This window comes from Cricetulus griseus, assembly GCF_003668045.3.
Source record: "Cricetulus griseus strain 17A/GY chromosome 1 unlocalized genomic scaffold, alternate assembly CriGri-PICRH-1.0 chr1_0, whole genome shotgun sequence".
Classification (NCBI taxonomy): Eukaryota; Metazoa; Chordata; class Mammalia; order Rodentia; family Cricetidae; genus Cricetulus; species Cricetulus griseus.
The window spans coordinates 192,660,187-192,673,488 of record NW_023276806.1 but is presented as its reverse complement, the minus strand read 5'-3'; the positions used below and the strand labels follow the sequence as shown (position 1 = coordinate 192,673,488).

Here is a 13,302-nt window from a genome sequence, read left to right as displayed (position 1 = left end):
ATAGGCTGAGAGTGGAATGTGGGCATGCCCAGCACTAATGGCAGCCACAGAAGGTCTCTGCAGCGCCATCTCTTGTGAGCCAGCTGGAAACCAGAGTCTGGAGTGGAGGCGTTTTACTTTGTATCCCTGCTTCAGGGCTTCCTTGCTTGGGTGAGAACTGAACAGAAGGATGCTGTTCTCACAAGACGCCTTTCACCCGGGTTCATACAGGTTCTCATAACTCCATTGTCCATGAATGAATCAGCACTTGTCCAGAAGGTTTGTGCAAGCTCATGCCTTCTGGAATGAGGCCACAGCCTGTGCCCTGGTAGCTTTCTCTCTCCCCGTGCCTACTTTTTCCCCAGATGACAGTTAGGAAAAGCCCATTGCTATTCCTGGAGCTTACAGGCCAACCAAGAACCTTTCTACAGGAGTCATTCTTTCCACACACCAGCGAGAGCGCTGGGAGCCTGCTATGAAATAGACTCCAGGAGAAGCCACACAGCAAACCACCCTCATGGTCTGGGGCCTGGCAGAGGGCACCCACAGCTCACCATATCTTTGATCTGGCAGTGTCCATAGCTGAAGACGATGGCATTGGGGGGGTTGCCCACCGGCAACATCACAGCAAAGGAGATAGACATGGTGACCGGGACCAGCGTGTATAGTGGATTGATGTGCAGTGTCTCAGACTGGAAGAGAGGAGTCACAGAGACGTTAACCCTGAGAAGAGGTTGGCATGGAATGTGCTCTAATGATGGCTTGGTCTGGACGCCATGGTCTGGGGCTTGTTAGTCCCCTGCCCTCTGGACATGCAGTGCTTCTGCTCACAGGGCTGAAACTCTGAGGCAACTCCAAGGTGGATGTCTGAGCTTTGAGGGGGAGGGGACATCTTAGTGACATGGTTCTTGAAGTTCACTCTTTAGCTAAGAAATCCCTTCTATAAGAAAATCTCATGAATAAGTGTCTTTAATCGGAGCAAGAATCCCTCACCCTTGGGGTATAGATCTGAGGGACTCTCCCACCCTGGAAGACAGTTTAGTTGCCCTTTTTGGGATTTGAACCCATGACCTTGCTTTCAGTATAGCCGTGTTTTCAGGAAATGGTTTGGAAGGGCATTGTGGCACATGTATTTAGTTCCAGCACTGGAAGGCAGAGGCAGATGCAGACATCTGAGCAGAGAGCAGAGTAGCCCCGAGAGCTGGCATTCCATAGAGCAGGAAAGACCTTGTAGGAGATTGGTGGGCGCCTTCGTGCCCTACATTTCCTGGTATGTCATTTGATCAAGGGTATCTATCACTTTGGGGACTTCAGCACTTGCTCCACTCATTACCAATAGGTCTGAGGCCATGGAGTTAGGCTGATAATGGAGGTGGTGCCTGTTCAAGCTATGGTCTTGCATATTTGTTTTCCTGAGATGGCTTCATTATGCAGCCCATGCTACTACCTCAAATAAATTAATTCTACTTTTTTTTTTGGAAAAGTGTTTCTAAACTATGGATATATTAATATATAATTTTACTTTACTAATTGCAATTTGAAAAAATCCACTGCTTCCACCATGGATTGAACAGCAATCACTGAAAGCAGCTGGTAGTGAGAAAGGGATAGCGATGGAAACTGTTCCCCGGGTCAGGCTGGGCACTGAGGCCCTGGCACATGTGTCTGGCCATCTAGGGGGGTCTCATGTACTCACCAGGGTACATAGGATGGGCAGGAAGATGGTGATGGTGGCTGGATTGCTGACAAACTCTGTGACAATGGACACCAGCACACATGCCAGCAGAGTGATAGCCCAGGGGGGGAGGCTGCTCAGGGACAGCATTTGGTGTCCAATCCACGTGGAGAGGCCAGAGCTCTGCGGAGGGGGTGGCACAGTGAGAGGAAAGGAGTAAAAGTGTGTTCCAGAGGGAGCTTGTAGGCTGAGGGCTCGGTACTGCCGCCTGGGAGGGCTACCAGGCCTCATCCCATCTGTTTGGCCTCACCAGAGCCCACGTTGAGTTTATGAGTAGGTTAATTTTATAGCTCAGACATGTCTCAAGAAGGTACAACATTCTGTCTTTGGGTTTCCTGGTCATGGGGCATTAGAGCCACCCACCTTGGCCACACAAGATCCTCTCTAGGCAGAATTGGGGGGGGGCACTTCAAGGTTACTCTCACTCTGAGGATGACAGCCTCACTCTGTGCATCCCCCTTGCAATGGTGAGGGCTATCCCCCCTCTCCTAAAAAAATGGTCAACGACATGGAGTTTCTGTACTGAAACATTCCAGGCCACCATATGCATTTTCTTCTTTCTCTTTTCTGTGGTTGACATGCTCAGACTCTTCTTAGAGTATCTTAGAGACTGCAAAGGTGATACAGAAATGGAGAGTAGGACTGGAGAAATGGCTTGGTGGTTAAGAGTCCTGACTGCTCTTTCAGAGGAACCTGGGTTTAATTCTCAGCACCCACATGGCAACTCATAAATGTCTGTAACTTAAGTTCCATTGGATCTAGCACCCTCACACAGGCAGGGAGACACCAATGCATATAAAAAAATAAATCTTAAAAAAAGGAAATGGAGCTGGGCGTTGGTGGCGCACACCTTTAATCCTACCACTTGGGAGGCAGAGGCAGGCAGATCTCTGTGAGTTCGAGGCCAGCCTGGTTTCCAGAGCAAGTGCCTGGATAAGCTCCAAAGCTACACAGAGAAACCCTGTCTTCAAAAAACCAAAAAACCAAAAAAAAAAAAAAAAAGGGAAATGGAGAATGTGCAGGAAGCAAGGTGGGTCAAGCTTCAAGACCATAGCACCACATGCCCAGGTGGCAAGCTCCCTTTGCTCCCTTTGCTAAAGTCATCAAGAGTTCATGGATCTCCGGGGAACCCTCATCACATCATGGCAAACTCATAGATAAGTGATGGCCAGAGGCCTTCAGAATTCTCTGTGCTGTAGCTGAGGCGTGTGGAAGACTTTGAGAGCTGCACACACAGTACCCGGTGTTGGTTAATAATTCATATAGCTCTTTGCAGTCTCTGGCAGCTGTCATTGTCCCTTCTTGTAACACATTATTGCACAAAGGCAGGAAGGGCCATCAGATGAGTTATAAATGATGCATTTTAGGAAACAATTGAGTTTTATTCATGATGTTTTCCAAATAGTACTTATAACTTATAAAGTAATTTAATGAAAACTACTTTTCCAATAGAAATTTTTTATACAAGAGTTTGAAATAAATTGATAAATTATGGTGCCAAGTTAGAAGAAACACAACAAAGAGAGTCTTACTTTTTAAACGACTTGGTGTGAAAATGCTTTACATTGCATTTTCCTTACCTGTGTCAAAACTGCAATAGTTTCAGAGTCAGTAGGAATGACACAGATTTTACCTGAATTGCTGTAGTACTAAAACTAGATGAGTCAAAAGGTTTTACAAAGACAGACTAGTGTCTATAATTTATATACGGTTTTGATGGAAAAAGAATAGGTCTTGTCAGGGTAGGCCCAGGCCAAACTAATAACTGAAACACAATAAAAAATCAATATAAAACTTTGAACACAGAATTAGAAACGGCGACAGGCTAGGAACAGGGTGGCTGAAAGGACTGTGGTCTGATAGTGGCCAGTAATGCAAAGGATTAGAGCCGCAGGTGATGGCAGTGTAAATGCCCAGGAAGCCTCATAAAAGCTCCCAAGCAACTGCAGGCTGTGCTGCCATCAGGGAGAGAACAAGGTTAGCTACTGTAATTAACAGACAGACTGACCGCCCTGGGATCATATTTAAATACAGCTGAGGAAAACTTGAGTGAGTCCTGAGTGAGACAGGAATTGCAACCTCTGAGGATGCTTGATAGAGCTAGGGAGTTTTAGCTGGAAAAAATCCAACAGGACCTATTTATTACAATAGTACCTGGAATTCTAGAACCAACACAGAGAATGGAGAACAACTTGGCTGGAAATGAGTAACTATTCTCTGTATAGGGAGTACCCCATTAGTGGAGGTGTACAAAGATGAGTGTCCTGGAGGGAATACTCACTGGGTAGGAATTCGGCCTCAGTGTCCCCTGAGGTCCCTTCCCATATAGGAGTCTGGCTGGCTGTCAATGATGAGATAGTATTGAGGCCCGAAAGGAGTGTGCAATCAGAAGTGTACCAGGTTGGGGCTGGAGAGAAGGCTCAGCAGTGAAGAACACTTGTTCTTGCAAAGGACCTGGTTTCAGTTCTCAACACCCATGTGGTGGCTCACAACTGACCCTAACTCCAGTTCTTGGGGATCTGATGTCTACTGAACTCTGAAACACACACACAGACACACACACACACACACAGACACACACACACACAAACACACACACACACACACACACACACACAGACACACACACACACACACACACACACACACAGGTAAAACACTACTACACATTAAATCAATTTTAAGTTTACAAATATTACAAGTTCGGGCCACGTTAGTGTATGTGGCCATGGTGGAGGGAGAAGCAGTCTGAACCTCAATCTGATTCATTCACGGGATTCTTTCCTTCATAGAGGGCTAATGGTGGGAGAGCTTCAATTATTTCCCACCAGCCTCACTAAAAAAGATCCCGCGCTGAGTGTTCCCAACCAGGAAGCCAAGCAGACTTATACCAGCTTCAGCTCAGATTCTCTGAGAGGCTCAGTCTAGGTGTGTAGTCGGACAGAGGGGCAACCTACTGAGTTATCACGTGGGGTCTCTATGAGTCTTTGCAACCCACCTCACGTCAGTGGTATGAGGCCCCAGAAAGGAGATGCCTATAACAGCCCCAATTCCTTTTGCTTGTATGGGGCCTGCGAAGGCGGTATCAATGTCTGTGCTTACTTGTGGCACCAACTGAGATGGCAGGGAGGAACCAGTGTCTGTCCTGTTGTGTTGCCATCCTTCCTACTGACTCAGTGACCGTTGTGCTCTCCCTCGGGAACTTCTAGTCTCTCCTTCAGGGTTGTAATGGACTCTTTAGGAATCTAACCAACATTTGACCGAGAAGAGAACTGAACTGTTACCTTGCTGCCGGAAGCCAGGGCATAGCCTCCTCCCACCAGGATGACGATCTCCCAGGGCATAGTCCTTTGGAAGTCCTTCCATGTGATGATGGGCTCCATCCCCTGGGTGGGCTCCTGGCTCGCCTCTGGATCACAGACAGGAAGAAATGGAGGCAGGTAAAACCCCGGGAGGGATGATTTATGAAGAAGGGCCTACCTAATGCATAAATGGCAGGGGTTGGGAGCTAGCTAGCTGGGTTGGTTTCTGAAGGGCCTGGGAAAGTCTCTTGAAAATTCTGACTTGATATTCTCTGTTTAAAACCACCCCCGGCTTTGTCCCTTAAGTCTTCTCTCACCATCACTCTTCTTTCCAAAGCAGGGTTTCTTTGCTGGAATGAGGAAAAGCAGGAAGCCAAGGAATACAGAGACTGTGGCATCAGTGCGGTAGCCTTTCCTAGCAAAGAGACACACGAGGCAGGAGGAGGAGAGTCAGGAGTCCTTGAGAGCAACACAAGTCTCAGGACAGGTTGTGGGAACACAGCGCCTCTTCACAGGACATAATCCAGCAGTGACAAAAACCTGACTTTCGCCAGTTGTTGGGCTGTGCTATGGTGGATTCATAGGCAGGGTTAATGCCTGGCGACAGCCTCCCTAAGGGAGGTGTCTTAGTGTGAAGTGACAGCCGGGTAGTCCTTGAGTTTAGGCATGATCAGAGTTGTTTAGATAATAGCAAACAAAGCATGGGCCTCTCTCCTGTGAGGACCACACCTCAATGTTGGTGCTGGGAGAGCTTGTAAATCCACAGTGGTGGCCTGGAAATTGTGTGTACCTCGCTTGGTGGCTTCTTCCTCCACAGGACTCTGAGGCCATAGTTTCATTATAGCTAGTCCTTTCTAGATGTTTCCCCTTTAACACTCTTGGCATCCTAGGAGATAGGTGAGGCTCCAAGCACTTCTGTGAGATGAGTAAGTCACACAGGTGGTAAATGGCGGCCCCTGGTTCCAAGCCTAGACAGGGACTCCCAACATTGTGCTTTCTTCCTGGCTCCATACTGCCACTTCCTTATAAGGAATGGATTTCTCAAGGGCCAAAATGCTTTGAGTTTGTGTAATATATGGTTACAGCTTAAGGAATGAGTGGGGATGGGTTCAGGAGGAAACAATGTCACTTACTTTTCAAAGAAAGAATCCCAGCCAGGGACGAAGCCAGGCTCGCGGGTAAACCACAGCACTGTCATCAGGATGAAGAAAAATGCAGTCACCATTTCAGGGTAGCTGTCAAAGAAAGAGGAAGACCTGCCTCAGGAACTGGGAACTTAGAGCTTTTTCACATGGCTTCTGGAAGCTCCTGTTCAGACCCCCAATACTGATGACATAAAACACAGTCGCTACTTTAGCGCTAGATTGGCTGGCAGTGACTTAGAAAAAGAACTGACAAGGATGCTAGAGGTGACAGAAGCCAAGTTTCCTGGAGAAATGTAGGTGGGAGGGAGAGAGCACAGCAGTGTTATAAATAAAACAGCTTAATCTTCTCCTTTCAGGAGAGCACCACATAGTGAGCACTTTTAGGTTCTGCTGGTGGGAGCACGAACTGCTACCAACCAGTGTTTTAGGGCAATTTACTGTATACCTTAGGAGCTTTAGTTTTGGTTTTTCTCTTCACCTGAGACAGTAATTGGCAATGCACAGTGAATTACTAAGGATGGCAAAGGGAAACAACAGTGTTGTTTATCCAATTAGATTCAGTGACAATGGATACGTTTTGATGTTATTGTTCAAATGAGAGCCAAATATTAACAGACATGTTGCCATGGCAGAATGAATGACATAGGGACATAATCAGAGCAGAAAAATGAAAGTAGACGGCATATACAACAATGTACTAGGTGAAAATAGACAGCATATACAACTATGTTCAGTATGACTCTTATAAAAATATATACATTATGTATACATATATTTATAATATGCATATCCTGTAGGTACTGAGGCTTGAACCCAGGGCTTTTTGCATGCTCAGCAAGTGCTCTACTATTGAGTTAACCTTCCCAGCTCCCTCTGACTTTAATTTGAAATAGTCTAAGTTGTCCAGTCTGGTCTTGAACTTACCTTCCTGCCTCAACCTTTGGAGTTAATTAGGATTATAAACCCAGTTTAATCACATAATTTACACACACACACACACACACACACACACACACACACAGAGAGAGAGAGAGAGAGAGAGAGAGAGAGAGAGAGAGAGAGACAAACACAATGGAAAGGAATATATTATGCTAACAATTAACACTAGGATACAAGCCCATTTTATTTATTTATTTATTTATTTATTGATTGATTGATTGATTGATTGATTGATTGATTGATTTTCAAGACAGGGTTTCTCTGTGTAACAGCTCTGGCTTTCCTGGAACTAGCTCTATAGACCAGGCTGGCCTCAAACATATAGAGATTCACCTGCCTCTTCCTCCCAAGTACTGGGATTAAAGCTATTCCTATATTTTATAAATGGCAAACCATGAATATTTATTCCTTTTATAAATTAAAGCTTTAAAAATATAATCTAAGTCGGATTTTTTTTTACTCAAAGTTGTGTATAGGGAGATATAGCATTAGTCAGAAGGCTGTATGGGGTACTGTGGGAATGCTTACAGAAGTGTTTGTGATGCTGAAGTTGGTAGTGATGTCCTGATTCTCCTGTCTTCAAGTCTGTGTCTTGTGCTCTAACTATAGCACCAAGGCCCCCAGCTGGGGTGACAGCTGATTACTATTGTGACCCATCTGATAAAGTAAAGATCTGAGGCTTTACAAGGAGTCTAGCCGGTTCTGCTTGTGACTGTGCTTTCTTCCTGTTGGTTTTTTTCCAACTGTCCTACTAGATACTCCACCCCATGCCTTGGACTCTGAAGACAGAAGAGGGTGGCCACTAAAATCTGGGCCGGCATGGCTCTGACATTAAATAGCACCTTCTGAATGCTTAGATTTGGGTTTCCGGAAAATTCTGCTAATGTGAGGGACTGTCAGGACCAGGGCTGCTGGTTCCCTTTACTGTTGCACTGGGGCAGGGGAAAGGGGCCGGTGTAGCTCTTACCTAATGTCTCCCAGCTTTTCGTATTCCTCCCGGATCCTCTTCTCTGACAGCTCTTCCCTTTTGGTCTTCTTCTTCTTGCTCAGAGAACAGGTCTCTTTAAAGCTAAGAAGGGAGAGTGGGCACAAAGGTAAAATACGCTTCTGAGGTCAGAAATACTGCTCCACTCCTGCTGTGATCTTCTTGCCTCTGCACAGATGCACAAACACACCACCTCACCCTCCTGTTTGCGCAGCTTCTTTCTGCCTAGGTGCCCAGCCCCTCTTAGGCCTTCCCCGGGCCCTTGTTTATATCCATCTGGACATGGTTGGGGTGTATTAGTGTGGGATTATGTCTTACAGATGTATACTTATATCTAGTTGCTTCCACACAACTGTCTCATACGTGAGTAGAGTCAGTGTTGGGGGTGTGTGCATGCATGCACACACACTTATTTGTCTAGAGACAAGGTTTGCCTGGGGCAGAAGTACGTGCTAGCTTTATATGACAACATTGGCCTGCTGTATACAGCCTTCTTTGGATTGACAATAAGTTGAGTAAAAAGAAAACATTCCTTGGCCAACAGAGTGGTGGGTTCCATAGGCGATTTACTAACGAAACATTATGCGAATTTTCCTCTTTTGCATTTGAGGTTGATCAAATTTAGAGTAGACTGATGGTTGTGATGAGAGGGCTTACTAAGCAGTTCAATATTATAAATAATATCACTAGGGTCATGTCCAACTTCTCATTTTGAGAGATCCATACAAACTTCTAAACAGAAATCTCCTATCTATAGAATTAAAGTCAGGGCAGTTTTACTTAGAACCATATCTTTAAGAGAGGTTGAGGTTGCTCTCTGATTTGAGGGCAATGAAACTGTATCACTTTCCAGGCTTTCTATAGACCAGACAGGTCTGCAAGCCAAGTGGTTGGAATTAAGAACATCTCATCGTGCACTCAGAGAGAAGTGCAGAGTTCATGAAATCTTCGAGTCTCCAGAAGACACAATGTTCAGCTCCTAGTTGCATCCCCTGCATTCCCAGAGCACAGGCTGTTGGGTCCTGGCCTGTCCACTTAGAGCAGAGCCTTCCCACTTGAACCACAGACCTTGAGAGAACCTTGGCGTTTGCCCACAGGGCCCTGGCACTCACTTGCAGCCCAGGAAGAGCCAGTGCATCCAGAACCAGCTGACCACCAGCATGATGAGCGAGATGGGGAAGCTAAAGAGGAACCAGGTTCCAAAGTTCACCACCTCTGCCGCCGGATACTGGCTGGAAGGTAGAGATCAGGCCAGGGGTAAGGAAGGGATGCTATTTCCACATGGAACTTGGGAGTGATAGCCAAGAGCTCCTTCAGAAGACACACAGCGGGGCCGAGGGCAGAGGAAACTACAGTAACGTTTGATCAGACATTATCTAGAACTGTGCAGACTCAACTCCGCTCCTCCTCCTCACTGGGACTCCCTCCTGAGACCTCGAGGACATCTATCCCTAGGTCCCCCATTCCAAATTGCTCATCCAGAATGAGTTTCAAAACTTTAACTCTGACGCCTTTACCCTTACTTCAAATTCCTTGAAGGCTTCTCATGGCCTTCCCGGTACTGTCCAAGCTCTCTGTGGTTCTTGCCAGCCCTTTGACATCTGTCCCTCTCCCTCCCTGGTCCCCTTTGCCCTGTCATTTCTTTTGAGTTCTCCATTCTCTTGCCTTGGAGCCTTCACACTGCTGTAAATTCTTTGGAAATTTCCATCTAGTTCCCCGCCTCATCATCCAGGTGGCCCCGTCACCATCAATCACCCTCTCTGCCTGCAGGTGGAAGAGCTCCCTGAGCAGAATCCTGGATTCCTCTTACCCTCCTCAACTGGCCCAGCAGCCACTCAGCTCTGACTCCTGCAATATCCCTGGCATCTAGTCCCGTTCTGGTGAGGCTTGGTACTTGCTGACCGAGTGAATTACTTACTTGTTGAAATGCTCTAGGAAAATAAGGCTGGTGGACGTGCCAATAATGGTGGTCAGGCCACCAATGGTTGCGGCGTAGGATATGCTCAGAGAAAGGCACTTGCAGATCATTTGGTCATGGTGGGATCTGTACTTCTTCCTGTTTGCTTCCTGGTTCTTGGAGCTGGGAGTCAGGACTCCTGACTTTTCCTACCAAAAGAAAGTGAGCTTGGGTTGCCCAGGACATGAAACCAGAGAGGCAGCAGACACAGTGGTTCAGTGGACAGGTGATGAGTTTTAGCATCAGATGGATAAACCCGTTTCTCCTGTGCTGACTAGGCCCGCTTCTGAGCACCACTTTCTTCTGCAAAACCATATCCTCTGCTACATGGTTGTGAAGATAAAGGAACTAATACATACAAGACTCTTGGATTACTTCCTGTCCTTCATTAAAGAATGGGTGTCATTGGGGCTGGAGAGATGGCTACAGGTTAAGAGCACTGCCTGCTTTTCCAGAGGACCTGGGTTCAGTTCCCAGCACACATGTTGGGTGTCTCACCAATACCAGTAACTCTGGTTTAAGGAGTCTCATGCTCTCTTCTGGCCCCTGAGGGCAACAAACATGTGTATGGCCCACATCTATACATGTAGACACACATACACATAAAACTAAATCTTTTAAAGATGATAAACTATTATGATTTTTTTCTTTTTTGGAGACAGGGTCTGAAGGAAACCCCTATTGGCTTCAAACTTATGTAGCTGAGGTGACCTTGGACCTTCCTCCTCCTTCCACCTCCCAAGTGCTAGCATTGTAGGATGATGTGGATTATGTTTATTGTTAATAAAAAACTGATTAGCCAATAGTGGGGCAAGAAGAGATTGGGCGAGACAGTTTGATGCAGAGAGGATGATGGGAAGAGGAAGTGTGAAGTCAGGGGAGTCAGAGGAGATACCAGCCAGCGGCCGAGTAAGCAGGATGTGTAAAAAAATGAGATAACAAGCCATGAACCACGTGGCAAATCATAAATAGGACTGTGGGTTAATTTAGGTGTAAGCGTTAGCTAGTAACAAGCCTGAGCTATTGGCCGAGCAGTCATAATTCATATTCAGCCTCTGAGTCAGTTATTTATTCATATTAAGCCTCTGAGTCAGTTATTTGGGACCGGGCAGTCGGGACCTAAAACATCTGTTTATGTAGATATGTGCCACCCACCACTCCTGGCTAATTAGGATTTTTGGTGTTATTGATGTTTTTAATACGGATAGCATTGTTTTTCACTTGAACTCCAATAACACTCCAGTTGGCAGTTAGGCCAACAGTGGATGCTATTATTTTGACTAAAATGTTTATTTTTTAATGTGTTTAAACGTATGTATGTGTACCTGCACCGTGTGCATACAGTATCCAGGGAAGCAAGAAGAGGACATCATATCCCCTGGAGTTGTTAGAGGCAGTTGTGAGCCAACATGTGGGTGTTGGGAAATGAACCCAGGTCCTCTGCAAGAGCAGCAAGTGTTTTTCATTACTGAGCCATCTCTCCAACCCCAAGGTGTTATTTTTATGTGGAGGTGGAATGACAGTCCTGGTGGGGAGAAGTGTTAGAATTAAGCTTGGGATGGCAATGTAGTTCAGTGGCAGACGCCTGCTTATTCTGAGCAAGGCCTTGGGTTTGCCACCTAATACTGCACAACAATCACAGCAGAACCTAGCTTTCATGAGGAGAAGATGACACGCATGATCTCTCCCTCCCTGCCTCACTCTTTCCCCTCTCTTTCGTGTTTGCCTTTCCTTGGCCTTGGCAAGGCCTTCTCAGGCTTGCTTGTTCTAGTTCACAACCTCAGGTATGGACTTAAGAAGCAGGTGTTCCCCATTCCTTCTAGGCTGAGTCCCCTCACTCTCTCACTAATTCTTTTCATTTTTAAAGTGCTTTTTGGCTCATTCTCATCTTGTTGCCTCCACCTCCCAAGTGCTGAAACTACAGACTGGCACTATCATGCCTGGCTGTACAGACTCAGAGAAGCCTGGTGCAAACATCAGCAGGTCAATTCACAAGAAAACTGATCTTTAGAAGAGGTTTAACTTGCTAAGAGCCCTTAACTGTTGTCTATCTTCTGAAGGCCACAGTAAGGCTTGGACACTTCCAGCCTCCAGAAGATTCGCTGCTGGCTTGAGTTGGAAAGGATTTACCATGATCTTTTCTTCTAGTGCAATTTATACTGAACCTGAATACATGAACTAACTGCAGCTTTTAACTGGCTTCTATTTTGTAGCTGAAAGTCTACCGGGGGTTTAACTACGAGTGCTCAAGGAGACTGGCTTGGAATCAAGATGCTGAGCTTCCCAGCGCCCCACTGCTGGTCCCTGGTTTCATTGCTCTACCACATTTGCAAGAATGAAGTTCAGAACCGCTACCCTACCGAGCCAGGACTGTGGAGAAAGTGCTTAGCCCCATGTCAGCACATGTTCATAAAAATAAACATTTCATAAATGGTGGCATTTATTAATGGTGACAGTGAAGGCCGTAAAACAACTGAAACCAATGACGGATTAAAAAAAAATCTGAAATCAAGGGCTTTGTATAGGTAACCGATGCCTCTCAGACCAGCCTCAGCATCCTTTCTGCATTTTGTTTTAGTGTTACAGCAACAGGAAAAGACTCATTTGTGCAGTAGAGCAACCATGCTTATAAACTCAGGACAGTATGAGAAAATGTTTTCAGCAGGAATTGGTAAGATGCTTCTGGGTTAAGGCACTTGCATCCCACCCTGGCAGCCTGAGTTGCATCCCTAGAACCTACATGGTGGATGGAGAGAACTGACCTTCACATTTGTATGATGTGGGAGGTCCTTCTGTATGCTGCAAATATATTTTTTTTGTTGGTTGATAAATAAAGCTGTTTTGGCCTATGGCAGGGAAGAATATAACTAGGTGGGAAATCCAAGCAGAGATATGGAGTGAGAGAAGGCAGAGTCAAGGAGATGCCATGCAGCCCTGAAGGAGTGGGATGTCAGAACATTACTGGTAAGCCATGGCCATGTGGTGACACACAGGTTAGTAAAAATGGGTTAATTTAATTGTGACAGCTAGTCTGTAATATGCCTGAGCCATTGGCCAAACAATTAGAATTAATTGTAAGCCTCTGAATGTTTAACTGGGAACTGGCAGGCAGGAGAGAAACCTTCATTTACATTTGTACCTGCACACACACAATAAATGTAATTTTTAAAATGAAAAATATCTATAGTTCCCTTGAAGAATCATTTGAACCTCATATCTACCAAACTTAAGCATTTACATGTTGAAAAACCTGTGACCCG

The 13,302-nt window shown here is 45.8% G+C and overlaps 1 protein-coding gene across 1 annotated transcript in view; it reads right to left on the bottom strand.

Annotated features, from left to right (window-relative positions):
* Positions 1-13,302, bottom strand: part of Slc13a4 (solute carrier family 13 member 4) — a 37,669-nt gene that overhangs the window by 695 nt on the left and 23,672 nt on the right. The window contains exons 8-15 of the mRNA XM_035452002.1: positions 10,004-10,191; positions 9,198-9,317; positions 8,068-8,169; positions 6,150-6,251; positions 5,334-5,431; positions 4,999-5,123; positions 1,676-1,837; positions 534-671 (exon numbers count right to left, since the gene is read on the bottom strand). Coding sequence (XP_035307893.1) covers positions 534-671; positions 1,676-1,837; positions 4,999-5,123; positions 5,334-5,431; positions 6,150-6,251; positions 8,068-8,169; positions 9,198-9,317; positions 10,004-10,191 — 1,035 coding nt within the window. The remainder of the gene's footprint in view (positions 1-533; positions 672-1,675; positions 1,838-4,998; positions 5,124-5,333; positions 5,432-6,149; positions 6,252-8,067; positions 8,170-9,197; positions 9,318-10,003; positions 10,192-13,302) is intronic.